Genomic DNA, 23,741 nt, shown 5'->3' with positions numbered 1-23,741 from the left:
ACACGAGATTTTAGGCCAAACAGCCAGCATGTAGATGAGCTGAGCAGGTTCTCAGCAAGCCCTTGTAAAGAGTCCCTGAAAAGATAACGCAGAGCATTGGTTTGACTAGTGCACATCCTTTGCAACCAGCTGTCTTGCTTGTTGTTGAAACTTCCTATTGCTTCTTTATCTTCTTCCCCCTGCCTTTTTTGGGGGGGTTTGAGACAGAGTTTTGCTTTTGTTGCCCAGGCTGGAGTGCAATGGGACAATCTTGGCTCACTGCAACCTCCACTTCCTAGGTTCCGGTTATTTTCCCATCTCAGCCTCCCGAGTAGCTGGGATTATGAGCCCCTGCCACCATGCCTGCCTGCTTTTTGTATTTTTAGTAGAGACAGGGTTTCTACTAAGTTGGCTAGGCTGGTCTCGAACTCCAGGCTGGTCTGACCTAAAGTGATCCACCTGCCTTGGCCTTCCAAAGTGCTGGGATTACAGGCGTGAGCCACCATGCCTTGGCCCTTTCTTTCCATTTTTGCCTGTAGACCTTTTGAGCAGTTGGAGGTGAACTGTTTCTTCTGAGCCAGTGATTTGATTTGTTGACTTGTGGAAGAAGATGACTTAGTCATGGCAGTGGATGATTCTTGTAGTATTCTTTTGCTGTTGACATAAATGGTTTCTGATTCAGGCAGAGTTGTCATCTGGATCATATTACTACCTCCTGGACTCTTACTTAATGATAATAAAGGCAACAGGAAGATCATTCTTATTTTAACAGTTCAGTTTTGCAGGATTTTTTGTTTCTTTTAATTTTTTAAATCACATTTATTGAACTTACATCAGGCACTGTAGTCAGTGCTAGAGGTATAAAAATGAATACACACCTTTAGTCAGTTTTGCCTTTGCAGTATGGGGGAACCTATTGCCTTTGGATATTTTAAAAGATCTTTTTACCTTTAGAACCCTGTCATGTTCCCATCTCTCTGCTTTGGGAAATCTCAATGTGGTCCATAATTGGCTATCATTCAGTTCTTTTGAATCAATAACAGCGACATACTTTAGAGATTCTATTCTGAAAGGCACATCTCAGTGGCTGCCAAAGCTGTGATTTACTGTCTTGATTCCACATGAAGCTAAGTTGTATATCCTTTCTCAGTTCCTTGTCATATTTGTTCCTTTTTTATGTTATCTTTTTCTGTATCACATTTGAACAGAGAATAACTTAGAAGTAAAATGGTCTCTGAAGGAGTAGTTGAAAGGTTTAAGAATGTCAGCCTTTCTGGGCCAGTGATCTCTTAAGAACTTCTCTGAGAGCATCTGTTGGTTTTGCATATACAGGCCCATCCATAGTCAGTCTGTCCATAACCGAGTGTCTGCTGCTGTGTCCTCCATTGTTGATTTCTCTCCATTGACATTTGGTTTTGGTGACTGGAAATGCTTTGCAGCCACTCTCATCTTTTATAGAGTGGATCTTGCCTTGTACCAGGAACTTTAACTTGGTCCACGTGCATTTCTCTTCCTTAAACCAGGAGTCAGTGGTGGGGGAAAGCAAGGCTGCTTTCCTCTAGTTTTACAAAACCAAAGGTTAAATCCTTAATCCTTTGGCGTAAGGTTCTGCAAATCTCTGTATACTATGTCAAGTCTCTATATCAAATCTTTTCCTTTTGGAAATCAAGGTACATTGGCTTTATATGTCCAGGGCTTAACTTGGGATGTTGGTAAGAAGAGATAGACTTAATTTCCTTAGAAGGCAGGACATAAACATGACATGTCTGGCACCTGATAAATTATTTTAGGCCCAGCATTTTAAGCTTTGTATTTTGAAACACTTCAGAGAGAAATTCTCTTGCATCAGATGCTTCAATTTAACATGCTTCCACTTAGATCTTATGAATAATCTTTGTTACCAGTAGATGGTAGAAGATAGTTATTAGAATACTTTTGGTGAAAGAATCTCATAGTTAGAATTAACTTGTTTTTGAGGCATTAAATTTAAGGGTCATCAGTGAATTGTTGATGCATAACCTGTGAGGCTTATAGGGTAGAGCTGGGAGGTGATGCAAATTGGCAGGGCATATATCCCAAGATCAGGTACATAATAATTGAGTTGGAACGATGTCAGACCGCACTTGGCTCAATATTTAGAAGTAAGGGAGGAATTTACATAGCGCAGTGGAGAAGTATAAACTTCTTTTTACAGTCTTGACAATTTTTTTTTCTGTACTATTCACTATCATACCTGGGACTTATTAAGAGTCATGCTATTATATAAAGTTAGGTTTGAGAGTAGAGAACTTGACCAAGAGCTACAAAGTTGTAGCTGGGCTTTGGGTAGGAAGAAAAAAAAGGAAGGAAGAAAATGGGTTGGTGGAACATTGGGTATAGTAAGACTGTTCTGAACTCTGTAACATAAATGTATGTTTGTCTCCCCCATTTGGCAAGACCTTCTGCAGTGTTCCTGCCTCTGTGTTGTTTGTTAATTAGATTGTAATGTCTGAAAGGGCACAACACTATCCTGTTCTGAGTAGCATCTAGTGTAGTCTGGTGCCTACAACGGTTGCCCATTATTATTAGTTGATGATGATTAGTGAAGCTGAAGCTATTTTTTAAACAGGGCCCAAGGGATGCAGACAGTGATGAAAACGACAAAGGTGAAAAGAAGAACAAGGGTACGTTTGATGGAGATAAGCTAGGAGATTTGAAGGAGGAGGGTGATGTGATGGACAAGACCAATGGTTTACCAGTGCAGAATGGGATTGATGCAGACGTCAAAGATTTTAGGTTTGTATGTTTTACACTTCTGATTTTTGAATGTGGGCTATGGGTTTTTGTTTGATTTAGTTTTACTTTGATTTTCATTTTCTTCCCCTCCTCATGTTTTCTTTTTAAGAATCCAATCTAGTGTAGGCCATGCTACAAAGATTGTAAATTAACTGGTGAGGTGGAATTTTCTAAAAGTTGTCAATGCTTGAAGCATTGCCAAAATGGTAGATTTTGCATTTGCATAGAACTCTAGAGTTTGCAGAAAGATTCCAGAGAAGATTATTTCAGTGATTCTCAAGTATTAAAATCACCTAGGATAGATGCTTTGGGACCTTTCTTAAGTTTCTCCCAAATCACTATATTAGAGAGCTGTGGTTACTAATCGAGTATGTTATATCCCTCTGGCAGTTTAGAGGGAAAAACAGTTGAGAACTTGTGCATTGTCTCATGAGCTCCTTTTGAGGTAGGTGGACCAGGTATCATTGTCCTCATTTTGAAGAACCTGAGATGCAGCTTAAATGATTTGTTTTTAATCATATCTCTTCTGCAGATGCCTCTCATCCCATCTCTGGTCATGATTGATTTTTACAGGTTTTTTGCGTTAACTTACTTTACAGAGTATTAAAATAATGTATATTTATCTTCCACAATTGGCATGTATTCTTTAAAAATCTGTAAAAATCCTTGTCCAGTTATATACAGGTAGAGAATATTTTTTAATCCCCAGTGTGATGGTACAGGTAGAGAATTTACTTCGGAGTAATTTTAATATCAATCTAAAGCTAACGTGTGTGTGTGAGCATGTGCGCACGCACACACGTACACACACACCCTCTGCTTATTCTAATGTCTGCCAAAGTCAAAATGAATCATTGTTGTAGGACAAGTCTCAGTTGTTTTGTATTTCTAATGTGATTATTGTTATCTTGCATGTGTGAATAATTGCAGTCTTAGAATTTTTTAAAAATTATTTTTATTTATTTATTCTTTGGAGACAGAGTCTCACTCTGTTTACCCAGGCTGGAGTGCAGTGGCACGAAATCAGCTCACTGCAACCCCTACCTCCTGGGCTCAAGCAGTCTTGCCACCTCAGCCTCCTGAGTAGTTGGGACTACAGCCGCCCGCCACCATGCTGACTAATTTTTGTATCTTTTGTAGAGACAAGGTTTCACCATGTTGCCCAGGCTGGTCGTGAACTCCTGTGCTCAAGTGGTCTGCCTGCATTGGCCTTCCAAAATGCTGAGATTACAGGCATGAGCTTCCATGCCCAACCTGAATTACAGTCTTTGGAAGAAATTTAAGGCACAGGGCAATAAATACTTAACTAAGGTCTTTCAGATGAGGTCAGGGGTCCCCTCTACCTTGAATGTCCAGCAGCCTGTATAGCAGTATTTTGTTGTATTTAAATGGGGGCTGGCAGTGCCAGTGGTGTTGATGAGTGAGTGTGAGAGAGAGTGTGTGTGTGTGTGTGTGTGTATGGGTGAGTGAAAGAAAGAGAAGGAACCAGATAATACCTTTAATATGTACTGGTTACTGGACTACAGAATTTTTTGGGGTGGGGGGGTGTGGAGGTGGAGAAGAAGGGCATTTAATGTAGCTACAGGCTACACTCTCCTGATAAATATTGTATATTGGTGTGATTTGGGATCATATTAATTCGGAAGTCCCTTTATATAAGGTAGTGGTAGATCCTGGGTTACCCAGAGCCTTGTGTCCCACGATAATTATCAATGATGCTCCCCTGCCTTTTTTTTTTTTTTGCTCTTAGGGATGTCCTGGTTTTGGATGATAAATTGCATCTTCACATTACTTTCAATTCTTAGAATTGTGTCCTTAACAGGGGCACACAGATAATGAGTTTATCTTGTCCTACTTTGGAATTGTCTACTCCTTTTGGTTTCATAGAGGGGGAGTTAGTTTTAGTGTTAGTCAGTAAACCAATGATAAGTAAAAACTTTTTCCATTTTCTTTTTTCCCTCACAAATATGCCAGGAACATAAAACTTTAGGATCACTGAGTTGTGGAATTCCCCCTGGAAACGGACTTTTTCCATTGGCTCTATATTTAAAGAGTAGATAATGCTTTTTGATGGGGCATATTTTGCTACCTGCATTTTGGGATCTGTTTTCATGGTTGCCATAGTGATTTTTCCACCTTATTTCGGTTTTCCTCAGACCCGGTTCCCTTGGCGAAGGGGTGTAAATTATTAGCAATTAATGTGAATTTAAGGGGTGGGTTACATGGAATTGCCAGCAATAGCAGCATCAGTTTAGAGGATGTAACCCTGTAAGCATTGTAAAGTATCTCTGGTGGTTTTATAGAAATAGTTTTAAATACTGTTGATAATGAGCTATGCTGAGGACATTGTCCTTAAACTTGGGTTACTGTAGTGTCCCTCCCCGCTGAAAATAAGGTTTAATGCCCTTTACTTTTTCTGTTTAGCCGTACCCCTGGTAATTGCCCGAACTCTGCTAATGAAGTGGATCTTCTGGGTCCAAACCAGAATGGTTCTGAGGGCTTAGCCCAGCTGACCAGCACCAATGGTGCCAAGCCTGTGGAGGATTTCTCCAACATGGAGTCCCAGAGTGTCCCCTTGGACCCCATGGAACATGTGGGCATGGAGCCTCTTCAGTTTGATTATTCAGGCACGCAGGTACCTGTGGACTCAGCAGCAGCAACTGTGGGACTTTTTGACTACAATTCTCAACAACAGGTACTGTGTGTGTCTCTGTCACCCTCTCTACTCTCCCTCCAGCCAGCACATTGTTGAAGTAATTAAGGATGGGGAGATGGGGGGAGGTGGCATTGTTTCAGGCTATTTATAGCTAGCCCTTATGAACCTGTTAGTGATGTAGGTTTACAGAGTCCCCTCATGAAGCTGGTCCCTATGCTGAGGTCACTGGCAAGAGGCCACCCTGCTCTATATGTACTTCCTTTGGCTATTCTCTCTCCTCAGCAGCTGGGGAGTGGATGAGGTAGTGTTGCCTCTTATAACACAACCTTCTTGGGTGCAAAATGAATCTCTCTCAAGATTTATGTGGTTGTGATGCTGTTGGTTTGTTTTGTTTTTATAATAGTAAAACTCTGCTGTCCACCACTGTCAGGAGTGTAGTGCCAGGTCATCTTATCAGTTACATCTTACAGTTAAACAGGTTACTCCAGATAACATAGATAAGGATTTGGTACCTTTCAAAAGTATTAGAATGTGATCATAGGAAACCACACACACAAATCATTCAACATAAAATCTACCATGAAATTGCTTGGCTCTTTTTTTTAAAATTCGTAAGTCTGTGGAAAATTTTGTAAGTCTGCCTTCTGTTTTTGAAGATGTGTAGGACTACCTTTAGGGTTACCTGATCTCTGTGTTTATTTTTTTTAAAGGAAGGTCAGCTCTCTGAACTAGAAAAGAGGGGCAGTTAGTTTCCCAATCTTGTTAAGTATAAGTTCTCCCTTGTGGCAGAAGCAGTTTGATTGACTGTGAATTTCTGTTACTCTTTAGTAGTTTTGTAATAGATCGTTAATACAGACTTCTAGGTTTGAAAGGTTAGCATCTCATTTTGAAGTTTAGAAATTCTATGAAGGAAAATTAGCTTATGATCTTTCGAGATTAGTTATGCCATATTTTACGTTTAGTTATTGTCATAAATAGTTGATACTAAATGAATTTTGGTTGATAGACAGCTAAAGTAAAAAGTTAACCATAAGAAGTTTTCCAAAAGAAATCCCTTTAATTTAAGTCTCCTGTGTGGCTTATGAACAAGAAATACCTTTAAGGGATTGTGTGAATGTGCATATTATATAAGATTAAATTAACAAATCTTTTTTTCAGAGAGAGAGTAAACTAAAAGTGTACACTCTTCTCCTTAGGTGTGCCCGCCTCCCCATATGAATTGACTCTCTATGCTTTCTCTTCTTCTTTATGGCCATATTTGGGTCTTTGTGTCAATTCCCAGTGTAGTACTATCTAACCCTTTCTGTGTTTTTTTAAGAAGAGTTTGTCTCAAATTTCTTATGAACAAAAATATGGTTCTCTTTCATTTAACTGTTCTTTACTTCATAATCAGAGTTGAGATTCTTTTTTTGGTTTATTAATGTTTGGTTTCAAAATAATTTTACCAGTTTTTGGAGGCTGGACAATTATTAGAACTTGAAGAGAAATGTACTTTTGTGTACCCACAAGTAGTTAGCATGATTACATCATAGCTACCACTTGTTCAAAAATGTAAAACCAAGGGTGTCCTCACCATATATCTCAGCAGTTTTTAAAAGTAAACATTATTTTGAAAGTTAATCTCTTGTTGGATTCAGGTTTCCTATGCATGTTTTGGTTGCTGCAACATAGAGGCATTTTTACACAGACATAGTACTGTCATGATGTGAGTGTTGTTTTATCTCACGGGCCATAATTCTTTTCTGAGTAGATTGTTTTATACATTCTTGTACGGGGTGTCTTAATAGTATACCTGGGAACCACTGGCCTAAGCCTCCTAGTATCTTTAAGATCCTAGTATCTTTAAGTCTCTCAATGTTACTGTAATAAGAGCTAGTAGTTGTTAAGAAGGAAGGATTTCTTTTCTATTGGAAATTGGTGTTTGTTTCTTACATTTTATCCTTACCCTTTTGGTTTTCATTACATTTATTCCACTTTTTATTTCTAATTTAAATCCTCTTCATTTGTCAAGGTTCAGTACTGTCACCTTTCTTTCTTAATAACCAAACCAGAAATCTGTCATGTCTGCCTCCCTTGAACTCCATAGCATTTTGTGTTTCCTTTAAGAGAAGGTCTTGTGTTGTGATTACTTGTCTAATAGTCCTTGCTGGATTGTGAACTCCTTGAGGGCAAGGACCAAACCTTATCCCATTTCTTCTGCATTGCTTTAACAGAACGAGGTTTCAGGGGACTTTCCCCCATCCCTATTATAGTATCTTAGTGCATCCTCTGTAATATGCTTCCCAAAATTAAAATTTGAAACTAGCCTTTCAGGAGGTCTGGAGGCTACTCCTTGAGAGCTACCATGTTTTCCAGTATGTGTGTCCTTTGGATCCAGCTTATGCCTTATATACAGATAACTATACTTTATAATATCCGGGAAAGTTACTGCTTGAATCAGAACTTAATCTATCCAGGCTCACTCTGTGGCCATCTGATCAGAAACCATGGTCCGTCTCATGAGAAAAATGTACATAATTCTCTGGCACTCAGTTTTGCAGGTAACTTCAGAGAGACCACAGATCTGTGTTCTACAGATAGAGCCTTCTGTTCATATCTTTTGTTCTTTGTAGCCAAGCATATCTTTCATGAATAGAGTAAGATTCCCTTTCCTCCTCTTGAGTTGCTCTCAAGTTAGTCGTTGTAACTCATGTTGTCATTTAAATAGTGCATGGAAGTACTCAATGACAAGGGATGCAACCATTTATGCCCATGTCCTTGGAACCCTACAACTATGGAGAGTGTACTCTGGCCTCGGGAAGGAAAGGACTTGTGGAAGAGGTGGTTCTTTAGCTGTGCCTTGAAAAACTTATTTGTAGAGGAAGCAAATGAGAATTCTAGTGGAGGAAATAGTAAAACAGGTATTGTTCAGTAGATAATGTATAAGTAGTCAGTCTGGTTGGTGGTTTAGGTTGAAGAAAAATAACTAGAGAGGTTGAAGGGATAGTGTTGTGAGTCTTACGCTGTGCTGCCTATAGGCAAAGAGAAGACACTTGAGAGGAGGAATGACTTAATTATCATAGTTTAGTTTTTTGTGGTTAGTGAGTTTAGCAGCAGTTTGAGACGTTCTGTTACTCTTATTATTCAGTTAACTATTGACAGTTGTGTCCTTCTAGGAACCTTGGGTTCTGAATGAAACAGTAGTGGAACATTTGGGGAACTAAATGCTAAATTGGTGGGTTCTGAATCCTCTCAGACAAGGGGAGAGCTCAATGAAGACAAAAGTTGCATGCAACTGACTTGAAGGACAGGTGGAATACATTTTGTTGCAGGTCAGAGCAGAGGTATGGAGCTGGGAATGACTGGTGTGGTCCTGGGCTAAGGAGAGTAGAAGTTGAATGTAGAAGAAGACAAGAAGGCGCCTTTGGCATTTGAGTCCAGGTCCTGGAGGCCCTGGGAACCAGGTGGAAGTCTTTCTTGGACAGTACTGATGATTGCGAAGGTTGAACCAGAGTTCTAGTGCAGCACATATTTTTCTGCACATTCTGTTCTTTTTATCTTGGCTTTCTTAAATAAGCAATAAGGGTGATCACTTTTCTTGGTTTAGAGTTGTTTGCTACAAATGGTAGGTTTGCTTTATTTGTGACTTTTTAGGAAAGGAATCTGGTTTGGAGATTGACAAAATAATTCCCTCTTTTGTTCTATTTCTTTTCAATCTGGGCTTTGATTTGGTGTAATAAGCTGGTTTCCTCAAACTTATTATCAGCTTATAGTGAGATACATGACATGGAGCAGCCTGCAAATAGGGAAAAGGTACTTTTCATTTGGTTCCTTGCAAACTTAATTCTTGTTAGCTGTGACACTTGAGGTTTTGATTAGTCAGTTGCTTGTCTGGTCACCGTTAATCACTCTGAATTTCACTCTTCTAAGGTTTACTTATAAGAGCAGGAGTTCCTAATTCTTTTTTGTTTTTGTGTTTGCTGTGAACTTCTTTAATAGGTTAACTGTGTGAACTACTTCTCAAAATTATGTTTAAAATGTAGAAAGTAGAATTACAAAGGAAACCAGTGGTATAAAAATAGCTGTCTTATTTGAAAACTAATTTATATTTACGTATTTATCATATGATGCATGAAATAGAAGTAGTATTCTAGCTATTATAATGAGCATAAATTATTTTGAGATACTTGTAACAACTGTAAAGTAACATGAAAGTATATGTGATTTCTGTTATAATGTCACAGATGTATTGCTAAAGTTCATGTAGTTTGTTGTCTACAATTATAACTGAAGAATATCCTAAATTTCAGGTAGATGTGCATGAAGATAAAGTTGCAGTATTACCCACCCAAGTACAAAGATCTTGGATTGAGAACCTCTGAGTTAGAGTATTTTACCAGCTTGAAGTGATCGTTGTTATTTCTACAGTGTTCTTCTTTGTCTCACATTCACTTCATCGTCTTCTTAATCTTGAGAAACAGCTGTGAGCAGTTCATGCATAATGTGTTTATGCCATTTGTACTGTGATATTGGAGCAGTATTTTTTACAAAATGCTATACAGTTGGCTGTTTGTTTCCTTAAATGCAGTTTAGAAACTTATTACTAGGTTTTATTACAAATGTGGCACAAACCAAAGCCAGGATTATATCAGTGTAGAATTAATCATACTGTTGATGTTCTTTATTTAGAATTCAGTTAATCTACAAGTAGCCTAATGTAGCATATTTTACAAAATTGGATACTGTTATACTAAACTCTCATCTGTTAAGTGGAAATTTTAACAAAGATGCAATAGATGGGAGTGGAAGTCGGCATGTGTTGTTAAAAGTGTGGTGGTGTGATTAAATGTCATTTTTGTGAGGCCAAGTGCGTATATAGTTTTAATGTAGGTATTGAATAATCTCAACTTGCTCTTTAATTTGCAAATGATTATTCTGTCAAGTGTCATGTGAATAGTAACTGAAAAAAAGAGTGACTAGTAATTGATCAGTTGAAGCCTACTACCTCTATTATTTGACTTTGTTCAAATTTTACTTATGGTAAAGTTTTTCTCAAAAGGTATTGATATACTTAGTGGAGGGATGTGTTTTGTTTTTCCTTAGGACCTTAGAAATCATTTATTTTGGAATCAGATTCTTCATCTGCCAGAGAAATGCACAGATGATGATGATGATGATGATGATGATTTTTTTTGTTTTTAGTTTAACAGCATGATTTAGTTTGTATGCATTTACCAAAAATCATTGTAATCACTAGTCGATCATTGTAGTCATTCAAATCACCTGGAAACTGGGCTTTGATCTAGACGCTTCAAACAGTAGCAAGATTTCACAGATTTCATATGCTGAGGAATGACTCCAAAATAAACCTTTTTCTTAACATTTTATAACCCCATCATCGATATAGTGCTTTTAATGTTTTGAAGGGATTTTCTCTGTGAATCCTAAAAACAACCCCATGAGGTGGGACAGCGATTTTATTTTTACACATAAGAGGCCAGGCACGGTGGCTCATGCCTGTAATTTCAGCACTTTGGGAGGCAGAGATGGGCAGATAATCCAAGGTCAGGAGATCAGCCTGGCCAATGTGGTGAAACCCCATCTCTAGTAAAAATACAAAAATTAGCGGGGTGTGGTGGCGCATGCCTGTAATCCTAATCCCAGCTACTCTAGAGGCTGAGACAGGAGAATCAGTTGAACTTGGGAGGCAGAGGTTGCAGTGAGTCAAGATTGCACCACTGCACTCCAGCCTAGGCGACAGAGCGAGACTCTTGTCTCAAAAAAAAAAACCACACAACAACAACTCAGTGAAGTTTAGGGACATCTGGTACAAGCTATGCAAGCAGCTGTTATTTTGGTTTCTAACTTCAGACTGTTTCCTTTGGACCTTGTACTAGAAACGCAGAGCCTTTTAATAGGCAGAGTTGTCTCACCTTCAAATTCCACTGTATTCATAGCTTTTTCTGAAAGTAGCATAATGCAGAGAGTACTCACCCATGAAAACATAAATTGTTTTCTTTCTTCTCTGTTATCTTTGTGACCCACTGATAGTGGTTGGTGGTCCTGGTGCAGTGAGATATTACCTTTTTTTTTTTTTTTTCCCTTTTGAGAAGGAGTTTTGCTCTCGTTTCCCAGGCCGGAGTGCAATGGCACGATCTTGGCTCACCTCAACCTCTGCCTCCCGGGTTCAAGTGCTTCTCCTGCCTCAGCCTCTGAGTAGCTGGGATTACAGGCATATGCTGTCACGCCTGCCTAATTTTGTATTTTAAGTAGAGATGGGGTTTCTCCATGTTGGTCAGGCTGGTCTTGAACTCCTGACCTCAGGTGATCCTCCTGCCTCAGCCTCCCAAAGTGCTGTGATTACAGGTGTGAGCCACTGCTCCTGGCGATTTTGACTCTTAATACAGACTAGGAGGAGTCCTGCCCTCAGTTTTTGGTCTGCTTGAGTTGCCTGGCTCTGGGAAGGAACTGTAAAGGGTGAAGCTCAGAGGGGCTGAGTCTGTTGGGGGTGCTCTCCCCATTCATCAGAAAGCTCATTACCATTACACATAAAGGACTCTTATAAGTGCTTTACATGTGTTAATTTTAATCCCCACAGCAACTTTCTGTGTTAAATGTATCTTAATTGTCATATTAGAGAGAAGAGGGGAATGAGGCACAGAGAGATTAAATAATTTGCCAGAGGTTACATAGCAAGTCAGTGGTTAGCTGAGATAGAAACCAAGGCTGTCTGGCTCCAGAGTCAGTGCTCTTAACCCCTGTCTACTATGTATATGGCCTCAAACTGGTAAAAAAAAAAAAAAAAAAAAAAAAAAAAAGTCAGGACTGGCAGTACACTTTACTGTGGTGGGGTTGGGGGAGTAGTCTTTTGCATTTTCTAACTCCTTATTTAGACATTCCTCCTCCAGATTCAGAAAATCCCATAATTTTTTATGTCAGCAACTGCTATTGATAACAACAGTAATAATAGTAGTAGCTATCTTATAAGATGCCAACTGCATATCAGTACATGTCAGTCACTGTGCTGGGTGTTTTTGGCTGTCCGGATTCCTTTCTGGAATAAGAACCATATAGAGTGTTTTTTATATAGTAAGTGACGGAGAAAGGAGGCAAACCAGCTTGTTTGTCTACTTCCCAAATTATGTCTTCAGTATTTGTTAGGAAACTTGATATGCTTGAAGTAGATGATACATTTTCCTCTGCATTCAGACTCTTGAACAACTTGTAAAATCTATCCGTGAATTATAATCAACAGCATCACATTTATCATTATACTGACCTTTAAATAAACATTTCCCCCAACTCTCACAGTATTTTGTTTCTCAGTTATGGGATATTCGCTTGCTTTGTGGAAGACATGAAAATGTTAGCAGAGCTCAGTGCTTTGCCCAGCAGATGGCATTTGTGCAAGTTTTTCAGGATCCTTTGGAATATGTCACTTACCAATTACCCAATTTGTTTTGAATACTCTGTATTTCTAGTTAATATTGCACCATTTACATAAAGAGAATGTGCTAAAATTGCTGTAATCTGTTCTGTAATCAAATCTGTCTGGTGTACATGTATAATTTACTTTTGTTAAATTGTTTACTGCAAAATGGTCTCAAGAAAATCCTTTTCTGTTCACCATAATTACTAAGATATTTATCAGCTCTCAAACATAGGCTATATGGGGGCCTCTTGTAAGGCTTGTATGCTTTTAGTTAAAAGTAATAGTTCCTGCTTTCAAAATGTGGTAATATGATGGTGAAAACCATAAGCTAATGTTATATGGAATAATTACTTTTATGGTATTCCCACATATCATGTATTTCCATGTATATTTACAAATATAGTACCCATACCAATGATGACTTACATGTAATAATAAAAAAAAATATGGCCAGGTGTATTGGCTCACACCTGTAATTCCAGCCCTTTGGGAGGCCAGAGTGGAAGGGTCATTTGAGCCTAGGAGTTCCAGACCAGCTTGAACAACATAGGCTTCATCTATTTTAAAAGTTTTAAAAAAAAAAAGATAGCCAGGTATGATGGGATGCGCCTGTAGTCTCAGCTACTTGGAGGATGAGGCAGGAGGATTGCTTGAGCCCAGAAGTTTGAGGCTATAGTGAGCCATGATCATGTCACTGCATTCAAGCCTCAGTGACAGAGTAAGACTCTGACTCTTGAAACAAACAAGCAAACAAAAAAAATACAAAGTGAGGTTAAGTCAGATGGAATGGCAGTGGTTAATAAGTCAAGCTACCCTTAAGAGTTGTGTTCTGAACATACTGTCTTTATTTCCCCAGTTCCATGTCACAGGCACCTGCCGAATACTAGGTGCTCAAAAATGTTTGTTGAATGAAATGAATTTTTTCGTTTGTAGTAGAGCAAAGAAGGGTGGAGAGGAGAAGCTAACACAAGCAGTGTCTGATATGTTAAATATTGCAAAAGGATTCAGGTCAGAAAAATTCCAGAAACTTGTTGAAGAGACAGTACATATTTAGTGGAACTATGAGATATTTCACAGTATATCTCATAGTTATATTGTAAAGAAGGGCTGCCCTTCTTGGGTGGACTGCCTCCTGTTGGAGGAAGTACTGTGTGAGACACATCTTTAGTAAAACAGACATGTGAAACCAACTTGCAGAAGTCACAAGCACACTTTTTTTTTTTTTGACGGAGTCTGTGCTAGGATGGAGTGCAGTGGCACAATCTCGGCTCACTGCTACCTCTGCCTCCCAGGTTCAAGCGATTCTCCTTGCCTCAGCCTCCCAAGTAGCTGGGAATACAGGTGTGCACCACCACACCTGGCTAACTTTTGTATTTTTCATAGAGATGGGGTTTCACCATGTTGGCCAGGATGGTCTCAATCTCCTAACCTCGTGATTCCTCCTGCCTTGGCCTCAGCCACCGCACCCAACCACAGTATTACCAAATAGTCTTGACTGGCTCCCTTCCTGGAAGACAAATGTTTTGTTAATGTCTGTTAGTAGATTCAGTTCCCCTGCCCTTTTTTATTTGAGATGGAGTCTTGCTCTGTTGCCCAGGCTGGAGTACAGTGGCGTGATCTCGGCTCACTGCAACCTCTGTCTCCCAAGTTCAAGCGATTGTTCTGTCTTAGCCTCCTGAATAGCTGGGATTACAGGCATGTGCCACCATGCCTAGCTAATTTTTGTATTTTTAGTAGAGACGGGGTTTCACCATGTTGGTCAGGCTGGTCTCTAACTCCTGACCTCGTGATCCACCCATCTCATCTTTCCAAAGTGTTGGGATTACAGGTGTGAGCCACTGCACCAAGCCCCCTACATTTCTTTTTACGACTTGATATTTAGTAGTACTGTTTCCTTTTTACCAGCATCACAGTGAAGTTTTTCTTTAACTTTCGAAAAAACAAAACCTAAACTATTTTTGAAATAGGTGCATGGTTACTTTTGACATTCAAAAGCAGATATTAAGACTAGAGAAGTAACAGGAATTCAAAGTATTCACTTTTTGTTTTCTTTTAGTCTAAAATTAGCCTCTTCATGTTTGAGGTGTAGAAGGTAGCCAAATCTCTAAAATCTCTCCACCACCTAGGATAAGAGTAAGTCCAGTCGTGACAACAATTAAGCCGAGTTGGTAGAATGACATTATCTCCTAATGTCTGAAACAATCAGGTCTTTTTATGAGGACAGCTGTAATTCAAGATTCATAGTGTCTGTTATACATCATCTAGCAATGTCAGCTGAGCTGTTGAAAAATCCTGTAGGAAGAGCAGGTAGGTTGCTGGTCCTATCCAGGGAGGTCCCTTCAGTAAGTGCTTTCAGTCTGATTTTAACAGACATTGAAGTCTTCAGTATCACTCCTTGGAAAGAGGCCTATTAAGGGATCCACACATCAGGTTACTGGCATCCCTTTTCTTTGTACCAGTACCATTCATACTAAAATGTAATCTCCATCAGGGCAGGGATTCTGTATTGTTTTATTCACTGTCATATTCCTAGTTTCTTGCACAGTGCCTAACAGGTATCATTTGTTTCATAAATGTTTGTTGAATTAATGAGTGAATGATTGATTTTTTATTAAGGTAGAATAATAAGGCATTCTTAGTGTTGTTAAAGCCTTTGAACTTTTTTTCTTTTCTTTAGAACTAAGAATTGTGCTAGGTGTGAGCTCATTATCTAAGTTTTGTTAGTTGCTACTGTATTTCTGCTGTTTTGTTTCCAACATATAAAGAACAGTATCCCAGAAGACTTTGAAGCTACCAAAAGTTGGGCAAGTGTCTAATTTGCTCATTAGGATAAGTTAAGGAAGTTATTCAATACCATTTTCCCAGGAAGGGGCAGCCGAGAGGGTGAAGTGAACACGTGTCATATTCTTCTCCAAAATGTGGGTAGGTGAGGATTAATTCAGTTATTTGTGGGGTCTTGAAAGCGCTGAAAGGAGATTCAGCACTAGGGGCAATGTGGCAAATCAGTTTGTAGTATATTTGTCTAATTTTTAACTTTACTTTGGATCAGGCAGGACCTGTACATCTACTGATAACCATTAGGGCTTTTGCATGCATATATATTATATATATAAAGTGTGTGTGTCGGTGTGGGTGTGTGGGTGTTTGTTTCAGGGGACATATATATGAAGTGGTCAGCTCATGGGACCAGGGCATAGCAAATTGAAGTAAAGAAAGAGAGACCGGGAGAACAGAACTATGAAACATTAGAATCCCATGGGAATGAAGTAGAGTGTGAGAACATTTATTGTTAAAGTATCATGCCTAAATAAGGGTGTATTGAAATTTTTAGTCAGAGAGGTTTTTAAATGATTTTGTAAGCCAGTTTCCCTAACCACACCATGTTTTTCCTCTTGCCTCAGCTGTTCCAAAGACCTAATGCGCTTGCTGTCCAGCAGTTGACAGCTGCTCAGCAGCAGCAGTACGCACTGGCAGCTGCTCATCAGCCGCACATTGGTAAGTCCTTAAGCCCATAGCTTTTTCGCGATAGATGTGGCCGCCATTTTAGGATAACTGGATGCGGTCAAACCCAGTAATATAGACTGATTATAAAATTGCACACAATCCCTCAGACAGAGTAAATGGCTTCTTTCTTTTGTCCAGTTGTCTCTAGCCACATTATTTTTGACATACCTTGTAGTCCTACATCATAAGATTTCTTCAGTGGTCAGCTGTTGCCTTACCTCAGCTGTTTTAGGATTTAAGTATTTACCACAATAGTGAGCGGTGACTAGCATTAGCTCTTTCAACATGCTGAATGCTGGATGACATTGATTAAATAAGTTGTGGTTCTATAGACTGTAAATATATCAGCTTCTCATTTTATGAGCAAATAGTATAAATTCACTTTCCAGTAAGTATGTATTGAAAAAATTTATAAAAGTATTCTTGCATAATTACTGATTTTAAGGTAGCTTTGCCCTTTAAGGTAGCAGTTGTTAAGGTTTTGAGAGATGTTTTCATCGTACTACCTAGACATTTTCCTTTGGACCTTCTTGAGGTCTCTTAGAAATAGAGTGCATTAAATGTAAACAAGTAGAAGTAGAATTTTTTTTTTTAATGTGTCAGAATGGCATGATTGAACAGAAAGGAGATAGCTAATCTTGTATATGATATGCTATAGAAGAATATACTTAGTTCCAACCTAAATAAATAAAGGCCAGGCATAAAGTCCTTGGATCTGATATTGTAGGGTTGTAAATGGTAGTCTTTTTATAAGTACCCATACTTTTGATTTCATGAAAACTGTTTATAAAAATGTTTTAAGTTGAAATAAATACTTTCCTTCATCCCATTTTAATGGAACTCTTTTAAATTGCTCTATTGTAGCCTGTTATAATTTTAATAATCTTTAAGAAATTATACTCAATTTAAAACTGTATATACAGTTTTAAGTTAAATATTTAGTAAAGGTGAAGCTTGACTATAGAAACATTTCATTATAATCTTCAGTATAGGAGTTATCTTTTTAAAATTTATCTTTACTCTCAACCTGTCCTGTCTTCTCTTTTTTCATTTTTTCCTCATCTGCAGTCTGGAGTGAATAGTCAAACTGTGTCGGTATTTGGTAGGGCTGCAGTTTTAGTCAAGTTTGTTTTTACTGACAGGTATGTTTTCAGCAGGTTTAGCTCCCGCTGCGTTTGTCCCCAATCCATACATCATCAGCGCTGCTCCCCCAGGGACGGACCCCTACACAGCTGGATTGGCTGCAGCAGCGACACTAGGTGAGACATTCTGCTGCATGAGGGATTTTCTCACCTGCTGAAAAGTCATTTGAGATGGGAGTGCATTCTTTATACTCTTTCCAAATCCATGTCGCCAGTGGAGATTTCTCCAGAATTTTGATGTCATCTACCTGCCAGTTTAATATCTCTCCTTAGCTGTGTCATAGGCCCCTCAGACTTGAAAATGTTAAAGGCAAATTAATCACATACCCCTTGCATATGGTATTTTTGATCCTTGGAGCTACCAGATGCTCATTTATTTTTCTCCCTTTGCCCAGATCTCCTACCACCTCTAGTCTATCACATAGTTCAGGTCGTTTTACTGGTCTCTATCATGTATTTCTAATTTCCTTGACTCTTTAACCTCATCTTCCCCTCTAAATTGTTCAAGAAAATGGTTTCAGACTTAGATCTTACCCCTTCATCTTTCTGCTTAAACCTTTTTTTGATTTCCCTTTTTGCTACCCTAATGTGGCATACTGCAGTTACTACCAAACATGGCTGATGATTACAATTTACTTGGAGTCATGGTGGGGGTGGGGGTGTCTTGTTCCTTGGAATCCCTTTTGTTTTGTTTTGTTTTGTTTTGTTTTTGAGGTGGAGTCTCGCTCCGTGGCCAGGCTGGATTGCAGTGACACGATCTTGGTTTACTGCAGCCTCCGCCTCCTGGGTTCCAGTGATTCTCCTGCCTCAGCCTCCCAGGTAGCTGGGACTATAGGCCTGTGCCACCACACACAGCTAGTTTTTGTATTTTTAGTAGAGACGGGGTTTCACTATGTTGGCCAGGATGGTCTCAATCTCTTGACTTTGTGATCTGCCCGCCTCGGCCTCCCAAAGTGCTAGAATTACAGGTGTGAGCTACTGGGCCTGGCAGGAATCAGTATTTTTAAGGAGCTTTCAGGTAATTCTGTGGATTAGCTAGGGTTGGGACCCACTGCATATAGGGCTCTGTCACCATGCCTCATGCATGTCTCTACATGTGTACCACCCAGTTCCCTTTCTAATTGACTGCCATTGGCTAACACATTATAGCAATACAAATCTGATTTTAGTTTGCTGCAGATACTGCATTGGTTTAGGCCCCTGTCTTTGGACACTGTGGTCTTCTATAGTAAGCTCTTCTTCCCGTTCTTTGCCTGCGAGTGCCCTACCTGACACTGTCACCTCTAAGGAGCCTTCCTTGCTAACTATTCTCCTGTTCTTTTGGTATCACTAATTACTGCACTGTTTTTATTTGTTTGTGGATGTATACATTAGTTTTTTTTTTTTTCTGTTATGTTTTTGGAGACAGGATCTTACTTTATTGCCAAGGCTGGTACGCAGTGGTGTGAATACAGTTCACTGTAACCTTGAATTCTTGGGCTTACTTGCTCCTCCTGCCTCAGCCTCCTGAGTAGCTAGGGCTCCTGGTGTTGCACCACCATACTGGTATTGGATAATTGTTAAATTTTTTGTAGAAATGGAGTGATCTTGCCGGTGTTACCTTGGCTGGTATTGTGTCAAACTGCGGAGCTCAAGCGGTCCTCCTGCCTCGGCCCCCCAAAGTGCTGGAGTTCCAGGCGTGAGCCATTGTGCCCAGCCTATGAGTGTTTTTTTCTTTCCTTTGAGACTAAATTTTTTTGTTATTGACTGTGTTCCACAATTACTGTCATCATAGTGGGGCCATAAATGTACGATGGATTGAATTCAACATTAGGACAGACAAAATGTCTTCCAATGTAGTTGTTCGTTGGGGGAAGATCCCTTCAAGTCAAGTTAATCATGACTAACTGTTACTTTGAAATTTTACTTCTTATTATGTAGCATATAATTTGCAATTATGAACTTAAATGCAACCTAGCATTTCTTAGATTTCCTTTAAAATTGTTTACATTTTGTCATGTTATGATGGGAGCGTAGTTAATATAGGGTTGTCTGTCTGTCTGTGGTCATCCCCTTTCCAGGGGAAACAGAAAGCTCTTCCTAGGAGAATGATCTCCATCATTAATATTTATTGAGCACTTAACTTTTGTCAGGCATTGTCCTGAATGCTTTTCTTTCATATAGTTTGTCAAATGATTAGAAATTTGTGGCTCAGAGACCTGCCTTATTTTTTTGTTTTTGGTTTTTGAGACAGTCTTTGTCTCAAAAACAGAACGAGAGCTCTGTCACCAGGCTAGAGTTCAGTGGTGCAGTCTCTGCCTCTAAGGGTTTAAGTGATTCTCCCACCTCAGCCTCCTGAATAGATGGGACTACAGGTACCCACCACCACTTCTGTCTACTAATTTTTGTATTTTTAGTGGAGATAGGGTTTTGCCATGTTGGCCAGGCTGGTCTCAAACTCCTGACTTCAAGTGATTCACCCGCCTTAGCCTCCCAGAGTGATGGGATTACAGTTGTGAGCCACTGCGCCCAGCCTAGGGAGCTATCTCATTTGAAGTCGCACAGTTTAAATGTCGTAGAGTTGGGGTTTGAACCAGGTTTAACTCCAAAGCCCATACGTATGTTTCACTGTATTATTTAGAACGCCTGTACTGTCTTTCTTGAATTGTCTTTTCTGTACTTTTTTAAGAAGTCTTTTCCTTTATTAATTTATGTTACTTGAAGAGCTGGTCCTAGGGTTGACACTGCTGCTGTCACTGAGATGGTAATTTGGTGGTCAGAATATCTATCTATCTATCTATCTATCTATCTATCTATCTATCTATCTAATCTAATCTAATCTAATCTATCTAATCTATCTGTCTGTCTATCTTTTGAGATGGAGTTTCGCTCTTGTTGCCCAGGCTGGAGTGCAATGGTGCAATCTTGGCTCACTGCAACCTCCACCTCCTAGGTTCAGGCAATTCTCCTGCCTCAGCCTCCTGAGTAGCTGGGATTACAGGCATGCACCATGCCCAGCTAATTTTTTGTATTTTTAGTAGAGACAGGGTTTCACCATGTTGACCAGGATGGTCTCGATCTCTTGACCTCGTGATCCACCCACCTCAGCCTCCCAAAGTGCCCGGCCGGTCAGAATCTTATTTTTTGTGTATGTTAGTTTGAGCCAGGGTGAAAATGAACTAATACTCTCACAAATAACAGGAAATGTTAACTGTCCATACTATGGATCTGTGTATTCTTAGACGGTGTCGGTCAGGCAGGAATTAAAGTAGGCATCCTGATGAGTGAAGCTCAATGATTTGTCCCGGGATGTTCTCCTAATTTAATGTTAGGCTGTGTGACCAGAGTATAGTAGTAGAAATGCCAGTTGAGAAAATTTAGGGAATAACACAAATGTTGATGGTATAGCGGTCCTTGCCCAGTAGAGGTTCTCTTTTGTTGGCTTTTGGGAGAGGCCTAAGACAGTTATTACAGATTGCAACCCACTTGTTCAAGGTAGATACATCTGTACTCACAACAGCTATTACTGAGCATCTCTAATCTGAAAATTTAAAACCTTTTTGAGTACTAACATAACACCACAAGTGGAAAATTCCGCACTTGACCTTGACCTCATATGATGGGTTATACAAAACACAGGCACACAACACAGTTTATTTATTCAGCATCCTCAACGGAAAAGTAGAATTACCCCCAGGCTGTGTGTATAAGGCGTATGTATATGAAACATAAATGAATTTTGTGTTTAGATTTGGGTTACATCGCAAGGTAACTCTTGTATATGCAAATAGTCTACAATCTGAAAGCTATAACACTTCTAGTCCCAAGCGCTTTGGTTAAGGAACACTCTACCTGTGTTTACCCATTTTACAAGTGAGGAAACTAAGGCACAGTTAGGGTCTTTCTTTGTGTTTTTCCTGGTATTTTTTTTCTGTAATTGCCCAAGACCACCCTGCTTTATAAACGCTAATCAGATGAGTATGAGGCTCTATCACTATTTTTTAAGCTTGACTACATGGCTTTTAGGCTGTTCAGTTTCTGACAAGTTAAAAATGTCTTAACCCCTTTTCTTATAGTAAAATAGTTCATAGTGTAACAGCTTTTCTTAGCAACACCTTCATTCTGTACCCAGCTGTAGTGTTTCACAGTGTGCACCCTTGTAAACAGAGCTACTTCATCTTTGCTAACCCTCAGGTATAGAAAACACCAAATTAGAAATGTCAAAACATGTTTATATTGGACAGTGATACAATTTGACTTATTTGTGTTTTAGAAGTTTAAAATATGAGAAATAAGAATATATACATATTTTGGCTTAATGAAGTGTCTTTCTCCAGAATTAGCTATTGAATCAGGGTAGCTGTCATGTTTGAAACAGCTCTTCAGAACTTCAGTGTAAGGCTTGGTTATTGTTAATGAATCAAGTTGCAAGTATTTAACTCTGTGCTTTAACTAAGGAAGTTCAACTTGGAGATACCTTTCAGCAGATTTGAAGGACTGGCTTTGAGCCCATTTTCTGGTTAGCAAATGTGTTCTTGGTGTTTCTTGCCACCAGCTTCATCATAGAATTCTATGATTAGGTTTCTGCCACACTTGGGTTGTTACCTGCATAACTTTGTTACATACATCTCTGTTGCCTACTTTATCTGGCAGACTGCCGCTGTACTTCGTTGCCAAAGAAAGTAAACAGATAATTTGGATTAAAGCAGAATGCTTTGTTGTTGTTGTTGTTGTTTTTTGAGACACTCTTGCTCTGTTGCCCAGGCTGGAGTGCAGTGGCAAAATTTTGGCTCACTGCAACCTGTGCCTCCTGGGTTCAAGCAGTTCTCTTGCCTTGGTCTTCTGAGTAGCTGGGATTACAGGCATCTGCCGCCACATCTGGCTAATTTTTTGTATTATTTTGGTAGAGATGGAGTTTCACCATGTTGGCCGGCCTGTCTCAAACTCCTGACCTCAAAGTGATCTCCCCGCCTCGGCATCCCAAAATACTGGAATTACAGAGAATGCTTAACTATTTTTAAGGTTCTCAGCAGGTCTGACAAGTCAAGGCATTGTATTTTTTGTTGTGTTCAACGTTGACTTAAATTTAAAATTTCACATATCAATATCTGAATGTAGTTGTGTTGAATGCCTTTGTAACTTTAAAAATAGAAATAGGGGCCAGGCATGGTGGCTCAAGCCTGTTGTTTCAGCAATCTGGGAGGCCAAGTCAGGTGGATCACTTGAGCCCAGGAGTTTGACACCAGCCTGGGCAACATAGACTTCTATAAAAACAAAAAAATTAACCAGGTGTGGTTGCATGCATCTGTAGTCCCAGGTACTAGGGAGGCTGAGGTGGGAGGATCGCTTAAGTGCAGGAGGTTAAGGCTGCAGTGAGCTGAGATTGATTCATTGCATTCCAGCCTGGGTGACAGAGTCCTGGTCTCAAAACAAAACAAAACAAAACAAAAACAACACAATTTTGAAGTTTTGTTGAAGGTTCACTTGAGTGTCTGGGTTTTGTTGTCAGAAGACCGATAGATGTTTGTTTCTTTGGAGTTAATGAAACTCCAGCACTCTGTTAATCACCTTAGGCGCCATTCTTACTGTTGAACGTGGGATACATCCTAACCTGTTCTATTTCATCCCTTTAAGCACACAAACCCTCCATTTACTACCTTCTAACAACATACATTGTTTCTATCTGTCCTACATCCTCTGCCTATTCTTAAATCCGACCCCTTCTATCAGTTATTCTCCCTTTCAGTTCTCTAATGTTTTATCCCTCACTGCTTCTTCCTCTAGGTCTATGTTAGAAGACTGGTGTAAGGATCTCATAGAATGTTTATTACTCTTTAAAAAGAGAGTTAATGATCAGCTAGCATAAATCAATATACTTTTAAGTTAATATTTTACAGTAGGATCTATTGAGTCACTTGTAATATTTGGAAAGCCTGAGGTGAGTCTTAGTAGTTCAGACTTTCTTTACCTTTCGTTTGCTATTTTTAGGCCCAGCTGTGGTCCCTCACCAGTATTATGGAGTTACTCCCTGGGGAGTCTACCCTGCCAGTCTTTTCCAGCAGCAAGCTGCTGCTGCCGCTGCAGCAACTAATTCAGCTAATCAACAGACCACCCCACAGGCTCAGCAAGGACAGCAGCAGGTAAATGTAGACAAATTTACCTCTTCTAAGTGGGAATTTTAGTATTGTGGATAATTAATAGATGATATTGCGTCTATTAGAAAAACACTATGAATGCATGAATTTCCTCTTGTGTGTGTGTGTATCTGAGTTCAGGCACAGACTTAACTATTCTT

General features: G+C 39.4%; 1 protein-coding gene across 50 annotated transcripts in view; it reads left to right on the top strand.

Annotated features, from left to right (window-relative positions):
• PUM1 (pumilio RNA binding family member 1) overlaps positions 1-23,741 on the top strand; it is a 138,529-nt gene that overhangs the window by 72,699 nt on the left and 42,089 nt on the right. For 22 of the 50 annotated variants that reach the window (XM_078331014.1, XM_078331012.1, XM_078331020.1 and 19 more), the window contains 5 exons: positions 2,588-2,754; positions 5,179-5,449; positions 16,223-16,316; positions 17,483-17,584; positions 23,435-23,586. In XM_078331014.1, the coding sequence (XP_078187140.1) occupies positions 2,588-2,754; positions 5,179-5,449; positions 16,223-16,316; positions 17,483-17,584; positions 23,435-23,586 (786 nt within the window). Of the gene's footprint in view, positions 1-2,587; positions 2,755-5,178; positions 5,450-16,222; positions 16,317-17,467; positions 17,585-23,434; positions 23,587-23,741 lie in introns of all 50 variants that reach the window. The other 28 variants (XM_078331013.1, XM_078331011.1, XM_078331019.1 and 25 more) reach the window with 2 other exon arrangements.

This window comes from Callithrix jacchus, chromosome 7 (genome assembly GCF_049354715.1).
Source record: "Callithrix jacchus isolate 240 chromosome 7, calJac240_pri, whole genome shotgun sequence".
Classification (NCBI taxonomy): domain Eukaryota; kingdom Metazoa; phylum Chordata; class Mammalia; order Primates; family Cebidae; genus Callithrix; species Callithrix jacchus.
Note: the sequence above shows the minus strand (reverse complement) of the source record. Positions and strands in the feature narration are given on the sequence as shown.